A 22,882-nucleotide genomic window follows, 5' to 3' on the forward strand; every position below is an offset into this window, starting at 1 on the left:
TTCATTAGAAGAGTGGGTGTTGTTGCCATCTATTGGGGGGGGGGGGGGAGTAATGATAGTAGTACTTACAGTTGCACTCACCAGTAATTTTCTTGGTAATAAATTTATAAGGTCAGTTTGAGTTTGAGAATTCTTTTGTTTTTTTTTTTAATTCATTTCTACTCTTTTTTGAAGAGTTGAATAAATGATTTTATTAAGGAGTAAAAAAATTGCTGAATGTCTTTGCAGTTACTAATTTTTTTTAATGTTTTATTTATATTTGAGAGAGAGAGAGAGAGAGTGCAAGTGGGGAAGGACAGAGAGAGAAGGAGGCATAAAATATGATGCAGACTCCAGGCTCTGAGCTGTCAGCACAGAGCCCAAGAGGGGCCTCAAACCCATGAAGCATGAGATCATGACCTGAGCCAAAGTCAAACGCTTAACCGACTGAGCCACCCAGGCACCCCTGCAGTTACAAATTTTTTAATTTGACAATACATGTTAGAAAATCTCAGTTTAACACAGGAAAAGATGACATTCAAAGAGTTAAGTTTTAAAGAGACTGTTTGAAACAAGGTATTTATACTTATCTCATACAGCAGCTGTTTATTTTCTAAATGTTTTAGTTGATTTTACATATATATTTTAAAATATATATTTAATGTTAAATCCTGGAAAAAAATGGTCTCTTACAGGGCTGATCCCTTGTCCAACATGGTTCTGACCTTCAGTACTAAAGAAGATGCAGCTGCCTTTGCAGAAAAAAATGGTATGTTTAGGTTATATTTGTTTTGCTTTGACAAATAAAATGAAAGTAAGATTTTATGTTCTTGACCTTAATCAAAATCAGTCACGAATACAGAATTTGAGTTGAAAGAAATCTTGTAGTAGGTCTGTCTAATCCCGTGGTTTTTAGATTTTTTACACCATCAAAACACCTCCCCCATGTAAAAAAATCTAAAATAGAATGCCCACATAACACATAAAAGCCAAACTTCCCCTAATTTGAAATAGAAGCAGGGAGAAAAACTATTTCTCCTACTCCTACCTTGTTTATGGCTCCCTCTGCAGAATTACTAACATTTGGTTTTTGAACTCATTGAACATCTCATAAGATAGCCTGTTCCAGTCGATACCTCTGTTTATTATTTTCTTTATTACTTTGAGCCAAAATCTCAAATCTGTAATTCTGCCTAATAGCTCTTCCCTTATTTGAAAAATAGTTATCATTACCTTATTCTCTATAAAATTTCATGTAAGCCTAAATGTTTGCCACTTTTCTAGATATGGTGGGGATAGTACCAAGCATAATCTGAACTCTAATATTAGATTAATGCAGTCTAAGACCGTATTAGTTTTTGAGGTAGCCACCTAAAATTTCTTTATGTTGATATTGCTATCAATGAAAATGCCAATTCTTTTCTCCTCATTTTCTATTAAGCCATGCAACATGGTGGTCAGTCATGGGAGTCAGTCCAGTCTGAATTCTGATCCTTGTTATGCTACTCTGAAGCTATATGATTTTGGATTAATTTCATAATGGACTTAACGTTTTCTCATGGTTGAAGTCATGGTACTTAAGTCATAGTGTACCTAGTCCAGTACCTTTTACCTAATAGTTACTTTGAATCTATTAGTTCTCACCCTTACCTCTCTCCATCTGATATTTCTGTTTGTCTCCTTTGGATTTAAAAGCACTACTATATATTTGTACCTAATGCATTCTTTTGTTCCAGTTGGTCAAACTCAGTTGGTCAAACTGAATTTGAATCTAAACTATCTATTTGAATGAGATCGTGTCTATTTAAGTATATTGTTACTATAACGCAGTAGATCAATGTAAAAGATTATTAGTGTTCTGTAACATATTTGACATATATTATTATCTAAAATATTCACTTTACCCTTAGTATTATGTAGCTTATGAGTAAGAGTGTGAAGCCAAACTGCCTGGCCTTTGGATCCATGTTGGTCTCCTATTATTTGTATGTCTTGTGCTTCCATTTTCTCCTATGTACAGTGGGAATTGAGGATTGCCTTCATTAATAGAAGTGCTTAGAACATAGTTAAGTTATAATTGTACATAAGTTTATCTTAGACTTTGTAGTAGGCTTTTTAAAACTTAAAAAAAAAAATTTGTAAATGAAGCTCCTTATTAACATGTTCTTGGCAATTTCCAAATTTCTTAATTACATAATTATTCTCATGGTGGTCATAGTCTTTAAGATATTATTTTGATTTAAATTAAATTGCTTTTTAATTAAACTGTAATATAGCTTATCAAAAGCAGTTCTATTAATGTTTTCCATCTTTGCAGCCTACCATATTTCATGTCTGACACCTTGAAAATTATTCATTTGAGGTCTGTAATGTGAGTTTAATAACAGGAAATCTAATTAAATTGTTAAATCTCTGGTTAATGTCTAAGTGGTCACCAGGACTGCATGACTACAGTTGTCATGTGAATTGCAGGTGTGAACTAGCTGCTGCTGTTGAAATCAGGTGCTTTCCCACTTTGATTTCTACCTCCCTGGGAAAGAAAACTGAGGAACATTATCAAAGTCAGTAAACAGTGTTAACTTGAAAAAGTTTAATGGAGAGTATCTTATAATACTGTAGACTAATAGTGGGTCAGGAATTTTAACCTACAAGGTAGTAGGAATTCTATCTGTCTTAGTCACTGCTTTGTCCTCAGCACCTAGCACAAAACCTATATAATGGACATGTGGTATGTGGTAAAATTAATTGACTTTCTAAAATACATCTTTCTACTCATCTGAGAGAGTTCTCACTGATTATTACACCCTTGAATTCACTGTAGTACTTGTGATCTGTCTCATTTATTGAACATTCAGCATTATATATCATGTAAAGAGATTTTATGTATATAAAGTCCTGTTTCTCTAGGTATTGAGGCAACAAATCATTGAAACGGTACAGAATCCCAAATTACCCACATCTTACCCATTCTGATTTGCCTCTCCTGGGTGGGTGGATAATGGTGGAGACATACAAATGGATCCCCTCTCCCCCCACACCTAACATCATTCCATTGTGAACTAATGCTGGTGAAGGTTGGGTGAACCAATGTTCTGGTTAGTAACAACATTAAGAAGAAATGGTTTAGAAGCACTAATATGTAAAGACTATTGGATTAAGAGGCTGGTAATTAGGATTCTCATTCCATAACTGTCAGCTTCACAGGAGATCTTGAGCAAGTCACGTTTCACTATACTTTTGATAAACATGTATCTTCATCTTTGAAATGAGAAGTTGGATGGGTAATGCACAAAGACTATAGACATAAGGTTATGTGTCTTTACTTTTTAGCCCAGTACCTTATTCATTATATGCTCTAGGGGGAAAATGTGTTTTTGTTGATACAAATAAACAAAAAAAAACCTGGCAAAGTGTATCCTATTAAATGTTTGCCTTTTGGGCGTATCTAGAAATAGGAGGTTAGTTTATATACTCAGGGACTATTCCAAAAATGAACAACCTATACCCTTCATCCCATTCTTAGTTTTGTTTCCCTTACTTTTAAATGGTTCTAAGAAAAGTCATGACCATCAATGTCTTTGACATAAAGGATTGTATTGTAGAGAATGAGTACAGTGAGGAACAAGATTTCCAGATTCATTTGCTTCCTAGAAACCATTTTTAATGCCTTCTAATTATATTTCAGACTCAGGTAATGAGTATCATCATCACAAAAGCTAATAAGGCATGCGTTTGTCACTATGTTTAGTGCTTTTCATCCTTCTCATTTAATCCTCACGCAACTCTATGAAGCATGAACAGTTATTATCCCCATTTTGTAGATCAAGGAAACTGAGGTTTTAGAGACATTAAGTAACGTTAGCTAACAAGGTCATAATACCTATAAGTGAATGAGCAAGTTTTATTTGAACACAGTCGTAGTCATTCATTTATGTATTGTCTTTAACTGCTCTTCAGCTGCAATAGTAAAGTTAAAATAGTTGTAATAGAGACCATATGGCCCCCAAAGTCTAGAAATATTTTGTTTCTGGCCATTTGCAGAAAATAGTTATTGACCCATAGTCCAAACCATTACACACACACACTGTCTGAATACCAACACCCTTTCCTCTGTGACTTTTTCTAAATCCAAAATATTCTTTATTCAAACATCGTGTAGGGCCTGTGCTTAAGAAATATGCTGCTCAACTGATAATTTAAAGTTCACAATGTAAGCACTAACATCGCTGGAGCACTGACCTAGCTTTCTTTTACTGTGTCCCAATTCTTCTTTCTGCCCTTATCGCCAGGCTTGCTAGATCCTTTCTCTCATCTATAACCTGACTCAGGCTGTTCCCTTTCTCATACTTATTGCTGTCAAGAACTAGGATCTAGCCTTCAAAATATAGTTTAAACATTAACTCTTTCTCGGTCCCTTTTCTTATTTTCCTTTCCCACCTCCATCTCCCACCCCCTACTGGATACACTTTCTCTCTTCCTTTTAACTCCCACAATGATTTATTCCTTTCTTACAGCTTTTATAGTACTGTTTTGTATTTTTTGTGTTGCATTCCATCACACACTATTGTTGCTGGCACTGGTGGCTGGTCTGGGGATCAGTAGTTAAATAAGGCCTGCCCTTGTACTCAGACTGTTAATATTTTATCAAACTTAATATTTTATCCTGGATTATAAGCACCTACATGGGAAAAAACATCCAGTTCCACTCATCTTTTAATGTGCTTAATAAATATTGGTGAGTTTGAACTATACATTTGGATGTCTTATAAATTGTTCTCCAAATCATGTTTTAACTTTTCTGTAAATCACTTTTATTTGGCTACTTGTTATGCCTTTTATTATAATTAATTCCCTGTAACTAGAAATCTGAAGAAAGGAAATTGTAGTAGAATGATTAACAATCTCTTATATTCTGATGTGTTGGTAAAATACAACCAATGTTTTTCTAATTTGGAGCTTATCCTGAGTTTATTAATGGATAAACTTAAGTATATCCCAGTGTACTTAAGATGATGATTTCATAATGTTAGAGCTGTTTTCCAAGGTGTATGTTATTTGTCCTAAACTCTTTTTTAAGGATATAGAGGCCTAGAAGTTAATAAAACAAGACCAAGATCAATCACATAGCTCTTAACTGATAGAGCCCGAGTTCCTAAATTTCAAGTGCAGTATTTTTTATGCTATGCTGCTAGTAGATCTTAATCATTAGGTCAGCACTGTCCAATATGGTAGCCACATGTGTCTGTATAGCACTTGAAATGTGTCTTGTGCAAATTAAAATGTGCTGTAAGTGTAAAATATTCCCTGTATTTCAAAGACTTGGTGTTAATATCTAAGTTTTTATATTGATTATGTATTGGGGTAGGAAAAGAGGATTAAAATAAATTCTACCTCTCTTTCTTTTTTTTTTTTTTTTTCCTACTATTTCTTTAGTCATTTATTAAAGTGGCTACTAGAAAGCTTAAAGTTATACTGGGGCACCTGGCTGGCTCAGTCAGAAGAACATGCAGCTGTTGATCTCGGGCTCATGAGTTCAAGCCCTGCATTGGGTGTAAAGATTACTTAAATAAACAAACTGAAAATTTTAGAATATATGTGATTCAACCAGATAACCTGTTTATATGCTTGCATCCCTATCCTATTGGAGTGATTATAAACATGAGCTAGTAAAAAAGGAAGAATAATCCAAAACTCACATCAGCTCCAATGTTTTGTCAATGTTGGCTTCTTAAAGGAGTGTGAATATTGCTTAGGTGATTAGATTCAGGAAAATCTGGAATGATAAAATAGTGTTCATTAGCTACTACAGAAAATCCATGTTTAGTCCCCAGAAAATATAGAACTTCATTCATATGCTCAGAAGTTTTTGTTTCATAGCCAGATTCAGAAGGTGCTTTCAATGAGAAAATTCATCTGTGGAAAATAAAAAGAGGACGATACAGGAAGTGATATACCAACCATATGCATCCATTTACATTTCTGCCATATGGACTGGGCTTGAGCCCTCTTGGTTAAGGGTCAAAAGTTATTAGAACTACTGAAGTTCTGTCTTTCAGATCAGAGGCACAATATACCTACCAGGATTCAAAGTGTGACAGACTTGTTGAACAGGTACTTTTCTCTCTCTCTCCATGGAACCCAGTTTAGGCACCAAGAAGGAAGGAAGCTCTGAAAACATGGACAGCAAAAATCAATGATGATTTAAAGAAAAAGAAAAAGAATGATGAGACTTCCCTGAATGGCCTTTCAGGCGTAAGATTTGGAAAAGTAGGATCTAGAGCAGGAGAGAAATAATCTGTTCTGAGGTAGAAAAGAGTGCATCAAGGAACTAGAAGAATCAGCTAGGGCAGAGTGAGGACATGAATTCCAGGAAATGAGACGTAGGGGGTAGACAAGAGTCATTATGCAGAGCCTTGTAGCTTGAGGTAAGCATGGGTGTAGTGGACAATCAGGCAGGATTATTTACAGAAGTCTTATATGGGAGGCTTATAGATAGATACATGCAGGAAATGTATATTATTTTCTTTTGTATCTCTTATATATAAATACAAAAAGGAAATGTTCATTCAACTTGGTCAATTACATACTTTGCTATTCTGAAAGCTATCATAATAGTTGAGAACTTGTTAATTAAACTCCATTATATTTGCCTTATTTTAGATACTTCCTAATGTACCTATAGGACATTCAGAATTATTAATGTAGGTATAATTTCACTAACCTTGAAAAATCAAATATAATGTCATTATAACCTGTATCAAATTTTATCACTCCTTACAATCATTAAAGTTCTGGTGTTCAAAAAAAATTATATGTGATTTACATTGTTTCTATTGGACAGCACTAATCTATAGTATTTAGCAGTATACAGAATATACATTGTTATATGATGTGAAAATATTGGGGTTCAGGAACGAATAATCAAAGATTCTTGATGTCTTTGGTGCAAAAAGGTGGTTTTATTAAAGCAGGGAAATAGGACCCATGGGCAGAAATAGCTGCACTTTCAAGTTGGGAGGGGGCTCAGGATAGCATAAGCCTCTGAAGAATTTGGAAACAAGATTTCTAAGACCTTGAGGGGCTGCTGTTAGGAAAAGGTCATTTACTATTGTCTAGTAAAAACTTAAGCCTTGAGACCCTTCAGACGTGTATCAGTAGGCCTTATGCTTGGAGGATGATTGCTAACATATATCTTGGGGTTATAGAGATAAAGGAAGTTTCCAAAGAGATTTTTACAGTATCCTGGAGGTCGGGGTAATGTCAAGCTAAGGTTGCCTTTTGTTTCTAGCAAAGTATTAACATTAAGGCAGTTGAGTTCCTGGAGGAAGGTCACCCTGCCTGTCCCAAGTACGTGTCAGTGGGTTGTAAGTTTTAAGGAATTTTAATTTTTTTTTTCTTTTGCCTTGTTCTCCACATCAGTATACAGATTCTAAATATTTTACTTATATTCTATAGTTAATATAAGAAATAAGAAAACCTTATCCAACTTTGAGGATTTCACATTTTATATTGAAGAAATATAGTTCTATTCTTTACTCTTACCCAGTATGAAGGATAAGTGGAAATCTTATGTTACACATAATATAATGATGAAATAAAGTAGCTAAAAGAGACCAAGAGTATACCACAAAATCCCATTAATCGCCTATTTTCAGTTTCTTAACCAAATAAGGTATTGTGCAGGTTCATCTTTTTATCTAAGAATATATTTCTGAGACTAAAAGAAGCTCTCTTCTTCCTGCTTTTAATAACTCCTATAACTACCACCCCCCCACCCCCGCTTCTGTTTTGCTTAGGTCTCTCTTCTTACCATACCTCACTTCTTCAAAGTTCTGTGGAATTAGGGAGTGGGAAAGGAGAAGAGACCGAATACTATTCTCCCTGTGGCTTCCCCTCTTCTCCTTACCTTCCCCTTTGCCAAATCTTACTTCTCAACCTCCCCCAACATACACACTAAGTAAAGGAAATATAAATACCCTGGGTGTCTTGGGTTTAACCCCAGGGCCTCATCCTGAAGGTCTCCTCTTTGAGCTCAGCAAATACTCCAGAGGAACTCTTCAAAGATAACCTTTCTTTGTAAAAAGAGAAAAGAGTATCTGGGGTTTCCTCTGAAATGTAGATGAACCTTACTTTAGTTCTTTGTGTACTGAAAAGACCCACCTTTCTCACCCATTGTGGCTTTTGTCTTTTCCTGGTGTTTCCTGAGGTGGTTGAAGGCGGGGAGGAGAAGGAAGCTGCATCACAGAGAGAGGAGGAGTAAAATAGTTGTGGAAAAGTGGTCGAAGACTAGGATCTACTACCATTTACATGCTAATGAAAACCAGAAATGGCCTTTTCCCTGTTTGATCTGATTTGAAACTTTGTGACTTTCCTCTGGTAGGTCATTTTACCCCCTGTGTTTTTCTCATTGTTGTTAGCTATAAAAACTCTTTGAAATTCTCAAAATAGTGGAGGGTTTCTTTCAGGAGCAGGAGGATAGAGGATAAACTGTGAAACTGCATTCTGTCCACAGTGGGTCTGTTGGAGAGGAAAAGCTGCCTCCAAAGTAATAGAAGGTAGAACAGGGGAGGAAGTAGACAGGTCGAGCCCTTGATTCAGGAAAATAAGGAGGTAGGATTTAGAATTATCCCAGAAGTAGACCCCATCAGCAAAGTCTGGACTTCTACCTAACTTAAACCTTCGAATGAGGGTCTCAACCTCACATCCACACACCTGTTAAAAGATGCCTTTGTTTTGAAAGCTAGGAATCATGACTCCTACAGATACAAAAGTTCTTGTTAAAGGATTCATTTTATCATGTGATATAAAGGAAGTAGGTAGATGTTATAACCAGTTCAAAAAGTCAAAACAGCACAAAGTATGTAGAAAAAAGGAATGCAAATAGAGACAGATGGAGGTTTTGTGGGGGAGGGGAGTTAATTAAATCACCACCAGTAGGACACAGGACATAATTTGCATATCTATCATACAATTTAAAAAGAAATAAAATAGCCGAAAGACAAGGAATTAAGCTGGAATCTGTTAACCTGGAAGGGGTAGGGAGGGCATGCTATAGATAACGCCATTTTCTACTGAAACAGAATTTGTTTCCACTCTTCCCCTTTTACGATTAAAAAAAGTATAAAGAAAGATTATGATCACAAAATGTTGGGCTAATAAATGACCTGATTATTTATTTATGTGTAGCAAGAATGCCTAATTTGCCACAGTAGGAGAGGAAAAATAATTTTCCCTCTAACTTTCTAGGTTCTTGGTTGAGACTCCGCCCCCCCCCCCATAATGAAAAGATTAACAAACAAGTTTAATAACATTTATACCTCCTATATACCCAGGAACACTGAGTAATTCCAAAATGGCCATTGCCACCACCTTAAGTATTATCTCCAGCTAAAGACAAAAGATTTGGGGTGGGGGCGGTGCTAGGGAGAGTGAGTTTGGAGGTTATCAGGCAAAGCACCATAAACAAGGGTTTAATTGTTATGCAGATTTAATTTCAAGACTTCTCCATTGGTGAGTTTCCCAAGTTTTAGTCCTCCTCCTCTTCCTAGTACTGAGAGGGAGGCACCTTTACAAATGGAGATTTCCCTTATAAATGTAAATGTCCCTCACAAAAGGCCAATTTCTTCATTTTCAGAGATTTTACTGCTTCTGAAAAATAACAAGCTCAAAATAATCCTTATGCCAAAAAGGCATTTTTGGGGGCAGCAGTTCTGCTCTTTACCATGTAAGCTTTTGTAAGTTTGCTTTGCTGTGAAATTTTTCATAAGGAGTCTCAGATTAGACTTTTCACAGCCAATAACTACCAACCAGATTTCTTCTGTGTGATGCCTATTAATTTAGGCAAATTCTTTCTCCCTTCTCAAGGACCCCAAAATATCCTAGGGTCCTCAGAATAAGGTTCTTTACTACCTTGGGGAACTTTGTAAGCCTGGTGCCAGGCCACTTTTCCTGGAAGGAGTTTGTAAGCATTGGCCTCATAAAGTCAACTTTAGTTCTTTTAAAGTGTCTGGTCATATCTGATTAAATGAGCATCATTGTCAAATATGTCGATCGAGGTAAGAACTTCATTGCATAACCATTGTTTACACTAATGTTCTAATAAAAAGGACATATTGAACATGTACAAATAACGGTATTACCATGAATATAAGAATATTCAATAAGAGTTCCCAAATTCTGTAGGGGTCATTCAGGGAGACTCCTGTCATTTAAGAATGATGTAAATTTTAGTTTACAAAACAGAGTCTACTAAATTGTAGATACCTCAGAAGAAAGGGAAAGGACTTCCTTAAATGTCCAGAAAATAGAACATTTTAGGCCCTATCAGTGCATTCAGTCCTATATAGTTAATTCTTGTTTCACTGGATCCTTAATTTATCTGGTGCTCAACTAGAGTTCTGGAAATGTTGACTTAGTCCACTGGTCTGGTCTTACAATTATTTATGCCATCAGAAGCCTAAAGCCAGGAATAACAGTCCTTCACAGAGCTCTGAGGCAGTCTCTCTTTGTTGAAGACAAAGCACTCAGGCCTGTAACTGATTTCAGGAGCTTTCAGGGAAGCATCAGAGTAAAACAAAACAATCTATCCATAAATGATAAAAGACTTAAGATGGCCGTAGTTAACATTACTGGTAAATTTCAGAAGTGAAATATTTGTAACAAGGATAATGCAACTTAAAGTCATACCAAAAATGTTATAGACAAAATATCTGTAAACAATATTAAAGACTCTTTTCAAAGAAGACAGTGAATGTGCATCTAATTTATAAAAATGGATGAACATAATACTTCCAGAGAAATATAATAATCCTGAGATATATTTCCTGAATGCACCAAACATTATAGTAAGAATATACCAAAAGTATATCAAGAAAATCAAGTAAAGAGATTCAGTAAGTCTGGGGTAGGTCCTAAGCATTTGTGTATTAATAAAACACCAGTGATAAGTGATAGGATTCCTGATTTACATATACTAACCTTAGGAGATAGGATTTCCAAACTAAGGAAGATGAAACAAAGTTGTTATTATTATTTCTTTAATGTTTATTTTTAAGAGACAGAGTGTCAGTGGGGCAGGGGCATAGAGGGAGACACAGAATAGGAAGCAGGCTCCAGGCTCTGAGCTGTCAGCACCAGACCCTGATGTGGGTCTCGAACTCATGAACTGCAAGGTCAAGACCTGGGCCTAAGTGGGATGCTTAGCCGACTAAGCCACCATGTGCCCCCCGCCCCCACAAGTTGCTATTTTTAAAGAAAACTGAAATTGTGTCTGATAAGTAACACAGCATGGACAGTGAGGGCACTGAGAACCTATACTTAGCATATAGCATAAATTTGTGAAATATTTATATTAATAATATTTTACCCATACACATTTAACCTCAGGAGGGTTAAGCATCTCTTCTGACTTGATAATTCTTGTAATGCTACTCATCAATAATAACGTGTCAAATAAACCTAGTTATTTCCTCTCTTTTCACAAGGTTGAAAGAATACATCTTTGTGATCTTCCAGAGGCCCTCTGGGGAATCTCAAAGATAGTTTTAGGTACAAAGATAATCTGAATGTTTTAGTTTACATTTAGGCTTTTTTATTTTGAGGAGGCAAAAAACAAAATGTCTGTAGATATGCACACTTAGGATAGGAATAGGATCATGGGTGCCAGACAAACAGTACTTGGCTGGTCACTTCATAGTAAGGATAAAACTTACAAATATAAGCGCGCCTGGGTGGCTCAGTCGGTTAGGCATCTGACTTCAGCTCAGGTCACCATCTCCTGGTTGGTGGGCTCGAGCCCCAGGTTGGGCTCTGTGCCGACAACTCAGAGCCTGGAGCCTGCTTCAGATTCTGTGTTTCCCTCTCTTTCGCTGCTCCTCCCCACTCATGCGCGCTCTTGCTCTCTCTCTCTCTCTCTCTCTCTCTCAAAAATAAACATTAAAAAAAAAAAAAACTTACAAACATAAAAGGTAACGTAACTGTAAAAAACCTGAGCTCTCACAGAAGTCATCAAGGACGTAAAGCATATAGGGTTCATATGTGTAAAACATCTAAGGTTATTGTGGTAAACCACAGAACCTTTGAAATCTAGGCAGATGAGACAAAAAGAATTAACCCTTCATGTTGAGGCAGGGAACAGTGAACTAATGAAATAAGCCTACCAAAACTTAGCAAACTTTGTGAAGATTGTAAACGTTTCATAGCTTTTCAGACTTATTTTTTAGACATGTAAGGCAAATAAAAGTGGGGGTTTTTTTGTTTTTGTTTTTTTTACAAATCTTATATAACTTTCTGTATTCATTCAGGTTATGTCCTTCACCATTTTCTTTCTCATTCTGGAACAGTTATTTACTTTAGGACCTAACTGTGAGGGGACCGGATCAGATGGGGAGGTCATCAAATGTGGGGCAACCCAATCAGGCAGAGGCCAGTGGTGCAAGCGGTGTAAGAATTCACCCAAGGCAGAACAGAAGTTTATTGAATACACTTCAAGGGAGCAGCAGGCAGGACAGCGAAGGAGAGACCGTCTCCTATGCGGTGGTGGTGAGGGGCCACAGTTACAGGACAGAGTGAGAGAATATAGAATTTTCCCTTTTTTGGTAATCTTCAGAACTGTGCCTGGTTGTAATTGGTCAGTTAGGGCCTGTGGCTATTTAGACGTGGGTCACTCAGGGAGCCTGTTTGCATTCAGCCCTGTGGTAGCTGTGGGCCGTTTTGCCTTGATCAGGTTTCCAGTGTTCAAGTTGGTTGCCTAAAAGCAGCCTCTATACTCACTGTTCTCTTTTTCCATTGGTAAACAGAAACACATCTCATTACCTTGCATACCAAGTTGCAACTCTGCCACTACCGCTCCTAGTAGAATTTGATTCATGTATATTAATTGTATCTTTTAATGAAAGTTACTTGGATTTCATAGAGAAAACAGAGATCATTGAAAACTGTTACACACCAATATTTTTGTAAACTAGCCAAACGTAGAAATTCACATAACAACGAGCCACCTAGGTGCCCCTGGAAGTTAAGTTTCAATGTGACATACTACAAAACTATTACTGTTAAAATTACCAGAATAATGAATCATTTTGGATAAACACAGATTTATATGTTTTAGGATTATAAACATTAAGCAGAAGTAATACTAGCTCATTCGATCAGTAAATTTATATAAGCTCACAAAGAATATATATCGAGGTAGAATAAAGATCTATGTGTTATATTTAACACTATTAAAGAAAACATAGCTTCTTTTATTAAATCAAAATTATTAAATTTGTCTTGTTTGCCAAAGATTCATCAATTTTTTTTTTTTTTTTAATTTTTTTTTATTCTCTACACCCAACATGGGGCTGAAACTCACAACCCAGAGATCGAGGCTGGCACGCTCTTCCGACCAAGCCAGCCAGGCACCCCAGATTCACCTATGTTAATCTAAACTTGAATTCTTAAACAAACGTTCCTTAGGTCTTCAGGGGCACCTGGGTGGCCCAGTCAGTTAAGCACCCAACTCTTGACTTCAGCTCAAGTCACAGTCTCACAGCTCAGGAGTTTGGTTGGGCTCTGTGCTGATGTTGTGGATGGAGCCTGCTTGGGATTCTTTTTCTCCCTCTCTCTGTGCTGCATGTGGTCTCTCTCTTTCACATAAATTGGGGGGGGGGGGGGAGAAAACTTTTTAAAATCTAGCACATTAAGACTATTTAGAAGTTGAATTTCCTTGTTTTCTAAGAATTCTTTTATTTTTGTTCTTGAGAGAGAGAGAGAGAGAGAGAGCAAGCAGGGGAAGGGCAGAGGGGTGGGGACAGGTAGAGGATCCAGAAGTGAACTCTGCACTGACAGCAGAGAGCCTGATGCTGGGCTCCAAGTCAGGAACTACTCAGGAACCATGAGGTCATGACCTGAGCCAAAGTCAGAAGCTTAACTGACTGAGCCACCCAGGTGCCCCAAGATTTTTAGGAATACTTACACAAGCACTTATTTTTCTTTATAAGCCAATCAGAACAGAGCCTCTAAAAGAGATTTTTGTAATCTAATTCATTAATGTCATGTAGAGGTAGAAAAACATTACCCACACATATGAGAGGTAAAGGCCCTTCTGAATTAATAGACATGTAGACAGACTAATAGTCACAGAGAGCTTACAACTTCAGTTCTAAAATTTCAGTCGTGGTTTAACAGTTAACAGAATTATGAAATTGACTAGTCCATACTAAAGAGCTGTTCTAAGTGAGTATAAATTCTTCATTTGTTTGAGTCAAATAAACCTCAAAGACCAACAAACCAGATTTTCTGTCTTTTCTCCCGCTATTTAAAATGAGAATAGAGGAGCACCTAGGTGGCTCACTCAAACTTTCTACTCTTGATTTTGGCTCAGGTCAGGATCTCCTGGTTCTTCAATTCTTGCCTGACATGGGTCTCTGTGCTGACAGAGAGGAGGGAGCCTGCTTGGGATTCTCTATCTCCTCTGTCTCTGCCCCTCCCACTCATGCTTGCAAGCTCATAAACAAACAAACAAATAAAATGAGAATAGATCTCTAAAGCCATTAATTCACTTAAGGGAATCATCAAATAATTAGACCATAAAACCAATTTCCAGACATAGTAGAGAGCAAAGTTAAAATTAGAAAAATGGAGAGTCAGCAAAGTTCTCTTGTATTTACCAAGAAAAGACATACCTGCGCTTAAAATAAGGCACGCAACTTCTGGTGTTTTGGTTGGTGGATCTATTATTAGGTGTCTCAATGGGACCTCCAAAATTGTTAAAAGAATTTCCTGAAAAAGATAAAATCATGACTCTAATATAGATATAAATGAACGTTTTTAAAATTTATTTAAATTTATTTTAGTCATGAAATAAGGGAGCCAGGCAGATATTGTAACCAATTCAAAGGAAAAATCAATATGGCACAAATTTATATAAAGGAAATTTGAGATGAATTACAAATGGAAACAGACTTTTTTTTTTTTCAGAGGGGGTAGGGTGGAGTCACCAGACAGAATTTATGTATCTATTACAGTTGGTTCTCATTATTCATGATAGTTATGATCTATAAAGTCCCAACAAACACTAAATTAGCAAATACGGAAATACTGCTCCTAGGAAAATACAAAATTAAATTCCTGCAAGCCCCTGATCGCACTACTTTGTTAGCCAAGCAATACGTAACCTTTTTAAAATGTGATTCCATTCACATGTTTAAAAACACCTAATTTAATGTATATCGTTGATTCATGAACATTGAACTCATAGCCAACAGCACTTGTAACTTATGCCTGAGTGAAGCTTACCTGATACACATACTGGCATATCAGAACCTTTTTGTGCTTAGGAACACTAGAAAGCACTGAAGCACTATACTTGTGGGGCCATTTTAAACAGCAAAATCTTCAAGGAAAAAAATACAATGTGGCTGTAAATAGAACACGAAAAGGACACTTGTTTACAATATGAGGTTGGAAACAAGAAGGCACAGAACATTACCTTACTTGACCTCAGCTGGAAACATGTATGTTGGGTGAATCTAATTTTAAAGGTCTGTGCGTGTCACTAATGACCATGAAAGCATCATGAACATTGATTTGGGGGTTACAAGTAAATTTTAGTGAGTAGGCAAATTCACAAATACAGAATCCACAAATTATGAGGACTGTTTGTACCTACATTTTACAGGGTTTCAGAATAACTCAAAGACCATGATCAGGGCTGAGATCTGGTATACTATAGATACTACATTATTTTCTGGTGAAGCCCCAGTTTTTTTCTACATAACTTTTTGTTCTCAGTCCCCAGTTGTAGGTACTGGCTGTCTTGTAGCCTGGGAAGTATTCAGCTTGACTCCTGACCTGTTGAGGCACCTGAGAGACAAAGATAGACATGTTGGAGGGGGTGGAGGAGAGATAGATTTCCTGTTGGAGGTCTGAAATAATTTTTCTCTTGGCGATCGTGTTATATGTACATGGTGGCTTAGTGAGGTGCCTAGTGTAATATGGGATTTGGAAATTCCTATGCACAGACATCTCATTGATTTTTGGACATTTACCACTGTTATATAGTTTCTTTTTCTAGAAAAAATGTGTTCTCAATTTCTAATGACTGATTTTCATATGTACTTTTGGAACACAAACCAGTTTGTTTTGTGGCAAATTCTGAATAATGTGGTTCCAATTACTGCTTTGGAAATAAAAATAATACTGTAGAGCAACTGTATTATTTGAAAAGATAAAATTTAAGGGGGTCATTGACTATCACATCAAAGGTGGGATTTTATTTTGAGGTGTTGCAGCTGTGGCAGGTGTAGGGTGTTACTAATCTAATAAATATTTCAGGTGCCTCACATTTTTACCTTATTTGCTTGTTTAAATAAGTTCATATAATTTTTGTGGACAGAATTGCTTTGCTAGTGTATCCCAACGTTATTTCTCCTCCATGATATTTTCTAAAAGAAGATCTAAGATACTTTCAAATTAGTCTGAACTCCCCCACCCCCCAAATATTTATTAGGTACTAGGGAATTTCAAAATAGAGGGACTTTTAAAGTGAAATTCCTCAAAGGCTATCAGCCCCCTCCTCTTTTAAATTATATTTGAAAAGTTTATGCTTTGCTTTTACTCAGGCATAATATGGGTACATAGCCTGGTGAGGAACTTTGAAACCTTCCAAGTATCAACATACCTTCTTTGGCTTCCCAAAGCCTTTGCTATTCTCATCCCATGCCTCTGTTAGCAATGACCGCCAGTTATGTCAGTTTGTGCCAAATTATGTTGTGCTTCTTGCTTTGCACACAAATGGACAGTAGGAAAAATCATTAAACTGTTCACTTCCGAACTAATGTCAGGGTTTGAGATTAGATTGTTACAGGTGAAAGACATTTTATAGGGCTTGAACCAAAGTTATTAGAGGTAACATATTTCACAAGCAATAAAAGCACCGATGAATAGTTTGCATTACTGGACCATAAATAAAATGGTTCTGTAAATAAAACTGAATGGAATTTTTATGTCTCATACATAGAATTCACAAGTTAATTGTTGTGGTCTGGTTTTGTTCAGAGGCCTTATGTGGTTGGTTTTTGAGTTTGGGGCCTTGGGCTTTTTTAGGTACATTTGAAAGATTACCCCAAACATTCATATCATAGGAAGTAGAGTATCCCAACCACTGCCTGGAGATCAACAAAATAAGTGGGCATATTTCCAAAAAAGAAATTAAGCATGAGATATTACAGGTCACATTTTATGTTTACTAGAGTATTTGCCAGAGGTACTTCTCTGATACTAGGGCTTAAAGATGAAAATATCTTTGTGAAAGCATTCCAGTGTGTGAAACAGCAAAGGGAGTCAGCTTCTCATCATTTAGGTGCTGGTGGTTGGATTTGTGGTTAATCCGTGCCATATGGCTGCTCTCCTCAGTGGGAAGTGACGGCAGCCCTAGGAGCTTACCCCATCCCTGGGGCAGCTGCTTTGGACTCAGTTGCTTTGATCATCTTCTGTTGCACAGCTGGGAAGAGTAAGGAGTGGTTTTCAGTGTCCTAATGGAACAACATATTGGGACCACTGTCATAGATAGACTACATCTTCATTTTGAATAAGCATTCTTCAGATAGTGCAGGTGTTTTCACTTCCATGATCTCATTCAGAAACTCAAGTTTGAGTTCTTTAAAAAAAAAAAAAAAAACTAAGTGTTGAAAAGCAAATTCCTACAGAAATTTAAACATTTCACAAATAAAATTCCATTCTTAAATTTTTACGTCCTATTTCTTGCAAGTTATATTATGTTCTTTTTGTTGTTCTTTCTTTTCAAGAACTGTCAAAAAGGAGGTAGAAAAGGAGCATAATTCATGTACCTTACCCATTAAGTACAAATGTTTAATGCCCTTTCAAGTGTGGTGTTATTCTTATGGTTATCTTTTAAGCTAAGGCTTACTGCTTGCTCCAGTAGCCTTCATATTATCACAATATTATAATAAATAACTTGGGAAAGATTCTCATATGAAGTATAGTGGAACCAGTAAATTTGTTGATCCAGGCATTATAAGGTTAAACACTTGGGAGAAGGATGCTTGGAAATGTGGTCAGACTCTTGATAGAGTTCCCCAAAAAAGAGCAAATTTTCATCACAGCATCAGATCTATATCTTCTCCATGATGGATAGAAAATCCAAAAGATTTATGTAGACTCTTACTTGAGTTTCAGTCTCTTGTGAGTTATCATTAGATTTCCTCCAACCCTTTCCTTTTACTTAATCAGAGAAGCTTAAGTTGCTTGTGCATCTTTGAGAACAAAATTACTTCCCCAGAAAAATGTGAGAACAGACTTTTTCCTCTATATATCCTAACATCACAGGTGGCTGTGGTAGAGTAATAACATAGAGATGGACGCTGTTAGCAAATGCTGGTTTCTTCCATGTGTGTTTTTGTTTGTTTTCCCAGGGTGTTTTGCCCATCCACATTCCAATCCCTATAATGATACTTCTATTTATTGTTGTTATCACCATCAACAGCAACTATAATCTGGCTCACAGTTTCTAAGAGCCAGGTCACTCCTTAGTTACCAGGAGAAAACCCAAACCAGTTGTTCTTTCATGTGTACAAAATCCCAGTCTTCTCACATTGCAGTGACCCTAACAGCATGTTGAGACTCCATGAACGAAACAGATAATAGAGCTATGTCTGCATTCTGATGCAGTAAAAATTTTTTTTTTCTCCCTGATGGTTGAAAGATTAACCATGTAAATGAGAGAGTAATTATCAGGTATCTGTCCGTGTATAATAATGTCTTTATTGGACTGGAGAGTGTGTTGGGAAGAGGCGGTGGGGAGGGGGACAGAGTAGGGAGCATAGGGACTCTCACCCATCACTTGGCAAGAAGAGATCATGGAGGCCTTGGGTAGGTGACTTACCAACAGTCCATATAATCAGACAATTCTCTAGAAACCTTTTCCTTTCTCCACAACTTGGGTGGGTATGGAGGGACATGTATGAGGGACATAGACTTTCCAGGCATTCTTGAAACAGTCTTTTCAACACATTTCTAAAAATCAAGGGGGAAAAATATCACAAAATCACAAAGATTGAAAGGAAATGGGTGTGAAATAGATAAAAATTGCAATTATAAGATGCTTCTAAAGAAAAGGTTTTGTTTATGAGGTGGTTGGGTGCATAGTTTTAAAGTCAACCTCAGTGAAAACTCTGGCTTTGCCACTTAGCCATGTGGCTTTATGCTGCTTATTTGTCTTCCCTGTGTTTTATTTTTCCTCATGATTAAATACAAAATCAGGGTGTATATATAATGCCTAATCCATAAGCCAAGCAACCTATGATCTCAGTTTTAAAACTCTATAAAAATACATTGAAAGCACTTAGCACAGGATTTTGAATACCGGGGACACTCACTCCTGCCTCCAGGCCTTTGTACTTGTTCTTTTTGCCTGCAAGCTCTTTCCCAGACCTCCACCTGTCTTACTCTCCGACCTCCCTCAGGTCTTCAAGTCACATGTGACCTTCTCAAGGAGGGAGGTCTTCCCTGTCCACCCTCTCTAAAGTGTTTTCTCTTTAGTGCTTGTTAGCATATAATATGTATTTTTTAATCTTAGTTATTACTGTATTAGCACCTAATATACTGTGCATTTATTAATTTCTCTTCTACTAACTTAAGGAAGTTTGGGAGTTTATTCACTGCTTTACCTTTGGTGTCTAAACAGTCCCTGACACAGAGTATGCAATCATTAAATGAATAGCAAATGCTGAGTAAATATCATTATACCTGCTTTATTGAATTGAGTATTTTTTATAGTTAACAGCATCATTTGCTAGCTAATGTAGGAGGTGCTTGAGAAGTTTATAATGTTAAAGTTATGCTCAGTTTACAGTATTAATTTGCTTACAAAATTCCTTTCTATAGTTAATTCAAAATTATTAGGTTCCAGTGTGATGAAAGTTTTATTTACATTAATACTTCATGTAGAAAATGTGTAGCTACAAACTGGCAGGTAAATCTGAGAGAGAAAGAATAGCTGAACATTTATCATGTGCTTGCTGTAAACACAAGAGACACAATATTAGTTAAGGCACAGGCTCCAGAATCAGGTTGTCTTTGTTCAAATCTTCATTCTGTCCCTTCCTGAGTGAGCTTGTGCTGGTTACCTAACCACTCTGTGCCTCAGTTTCCTCAGTTATATAAAGGACATAATATTAATTCATATAAAAGTTTTAGAAAAGTACCTTTTTCATAGAATCAGTAAATGATTAAGTGCCAGGCGTTTTCTGAGCACTTCACGTAAGTTTGTTTAAATCTCATGACAACGTATGAGGTAGGTACTATTCTTAGGCCCCTTAGTACATTTTTTGAAATGCAAATAGCTACTTGTTAATGTTCAGATCCTCTTAAAGTAAGACCTAGCTTTGATTTTTTTTTTCCTGTTTTAGTACATTAAAAAGTACTCAAAACTTTCCCCTATGAAAGTAAGGTTATGTTTAAGCAAGCGAATCAGTATTTTGTGTCCTGGATTTTGAGGTTTCATTTGTATTTGTATTTTTAAAGAGAGAGCAAAAGCAGGGAATGGGGCAAGAGGGGGGTGGGAGATAGAGGGAGAGAGAGAGGGAAATCTTAAGCAGGCTCCATGCTCAGCGCACATCACAACAACCAGCCCCTACGACCCTGGGATCATGATGTGAGCTGAAATCGAGTCAGATAGATGCTCAACTGACTGAGCCACCCAGGTGCTCCTCATTTGTATTTTTAAACCATTTGTTACATTTGCTTTCCTGCTTCTTAGTTTCCTTATATAGCACGTGGACTTTCATGGAAGATGGAGTTCTAGCAGTGGAATTATTAATTATTTCCTCTTTTTGGACACTGAAATAGGCAATAGTAGTAATATACTTTGATGACTTGATTTTCATAGGCTTCACTTTTGTGGCAAAATTGCATTCTAAGGGGCTATTGAATGAAAGCTTTGTGGCAGCAAATTCTATACTCACCAAGAGGCACTAGAACTCATGACTCACAAGATCCAGAAGTTTACTTAATTATACCTGTATTATTCAGTTTGGGCATTTTATACATGGCTACATGATTCAGCCATGGATCACATGTTTCAAGAGGAGTTATTTGAAAAAAGCCCTCAGATAGAATAAATTACAGGTATGGAAAATGAATCTTATGAAGTAAAAGTTAGAGGTTTCTTAGACTAGGGAATAGAAAGATGACTTAATTACATCTTCAAGAAGGAGCATGTTGAATAGTTGTTCTCCATACCTTAGAAGAACTGAAGAATTGGACTTACAGCAGAAAACATGGAAGTAAACAGTCCCAGCCCCCTACCAGAGATTCTGATCCAATGGGCCTTTGGTGAGGGCAGAAATTGTGCATTGTTATCAAGTATGTCCCTGGGATTCTAAATAGATAGCACTTGAAGCAAATGCTGAAATTTTTTTTGTACTTAATCAGTAGCCTGTCAAAATCCAGAGAGCTGAACCAAGTAATCTTTTATGGTCTGCTGCAACTATGTCATTTGTATAAATAACTAAGTATATAACTATGTTTCCTGTATTGCTTCCAGTGAGATCCAAACTGTTGTAAAGGCACTAGTTTTTAGAAAACAGTGAAACAGGTTATATTGCTTAATGCTCCCTACTGCAGTTATTAAAGAAGTCACATGTTAAATGACTTACATGTTGGAGAAATGGAAAATTTTATGCGAATATGTAACCATTGATAATTGAATTAGGAATATTGAGCAAGGAGAAGTCAAATCATGGGTCACACTTTTGAGATATGGTAAATCATCTTCAGACAATATATTGGACCCTCTTATCACACAGGATTATAAGGGAACACATTACTAAGTTTATTTCAGGTTGCTGAACTGCACTCCTGATAAGTAAACATTAAATTTATGAAAGTTAGCTTCTGCTTGCTGTGCTCTTGAGGTATCCTCTTTAATTGTTTCTGTGGGTTTGTTTTTGTTTTCTAGGGTGGAGCTATGACATTGAAGAGAAGAAGGTTCCAAAACCCAAGTCCAAGTCTTACGGTGCAAATTTTTCTTGGAACAAAAGAACAAGAGTATCCACAAAATAGGTTGGCACTGACTATATTTCTGTGCTTGACTGTGAATAAAGTCAGCTGTGCAGTATTTATAGTCCATGTATAATACATTTCTTAATCTCCTAATAAATTCGACCTTTAATCACAGATACATTTTGTGGTGTCTATTTTAAATGTTTAAGTCTCAAAGTGAATATATTTCCTATATATAGTGGAGATTTGAGGTGATCATACTTCTAGGTAATTTCAGTATTTAACATCTATTAAAAAGAATGCTTGAAATCAACAGCAACATTTGAGTTTTACACTTGGTTCTTTATAGCCATTCTCAAGTTAATAGTGCTTATAATGGTCTCCTGGGTGGCTCAGTTGGTTAATCATCCGACTTCAGCTCAGGTCATGATCTCACAGTTTGTGAGTTCAAGCCCTGCTCCAGGCTCACTCTCTGCCTCTTGCTCACTCACACTCTGTCAAAAATAAATAAAATTTTATAAAATAGAATTAAATAGTTAAAAATTATTTTAATGTTTATTTATTTTTGAGAGACAGCAAACAGGAAGGGGCAGAGAGAGACACAGAATCAGAAGCAGGCTCCAGGCTCTGAGCTATCAGCACAGAGTCCAATGTAGGTCTCGAACCCGTGAACCTGAGGTCATGACCTGAGCTCAAGTTGGACACTCAACTGAGCCACCCAGGCTCCCCTGAAAAATTGTTTATAAATTACCAGCCATCATCGTTATAATGCTGTCTTAGAAATTCCCTGGTTTTATCTTAGGTTAGAGAAATTCAAGATTACATTGCAGTTGATAAATCTCATTACTGAAGTTCTTCTTTAATTAGAATTCTTTATCTCGAAGTTTGAATCCAGATG

At 36.6% G+C, this 22,882-nt stretch overlaps 1 protein-coding gene across 2 annotated transcripts in view; it reads left to right on the top strand.

Annotated features, from left to right (window-relative positions):
• Positions 1 to 22,158, top strand: part of NDUFS4 (NADH:ubiquinone oxidoreductase subunit S4) — a 112,634-nt gene extending 90,476 nt beyond the window's left edge. For both annotated transcript variants that reach the window (XM_019464331.2, XM_019464332.2), the window contains exons 4-5: positions 675 to 748; positions 21,941 to 22,158. In XM_019464331.2, the coding sequence (XP_019319876.1) occupies positions 675 to 748; positions 21,941 to 22,044 (178 nt within the window). In that variant the 3' untranslated portion in view covers positions 22,045 to 22,158. The remainder of the gene's footprint in view (positions 1 to 674; positions 749 to 21,940) is intronic.
• Positions 22,159 to 22,882: the final 724 nt, after the last annotated feature.

The sequence above is a fragment of the Panthera pardus genome, unplaced genomic scaffold, assembly GCF_024362965.1.
Source record: "Panthera pardus isolate Hobbes unplaced genomic scaffold, ASM2436296v1 HiC_scaffold_2, whole genome shotgun sequence".
Classification (NCBI taxonomy): domain Eukaryota; kingdom Metazoa; phylum Chordata; class Mammalia; order Carnivora; family Felidae; genus Panthera; species Panthera pardus.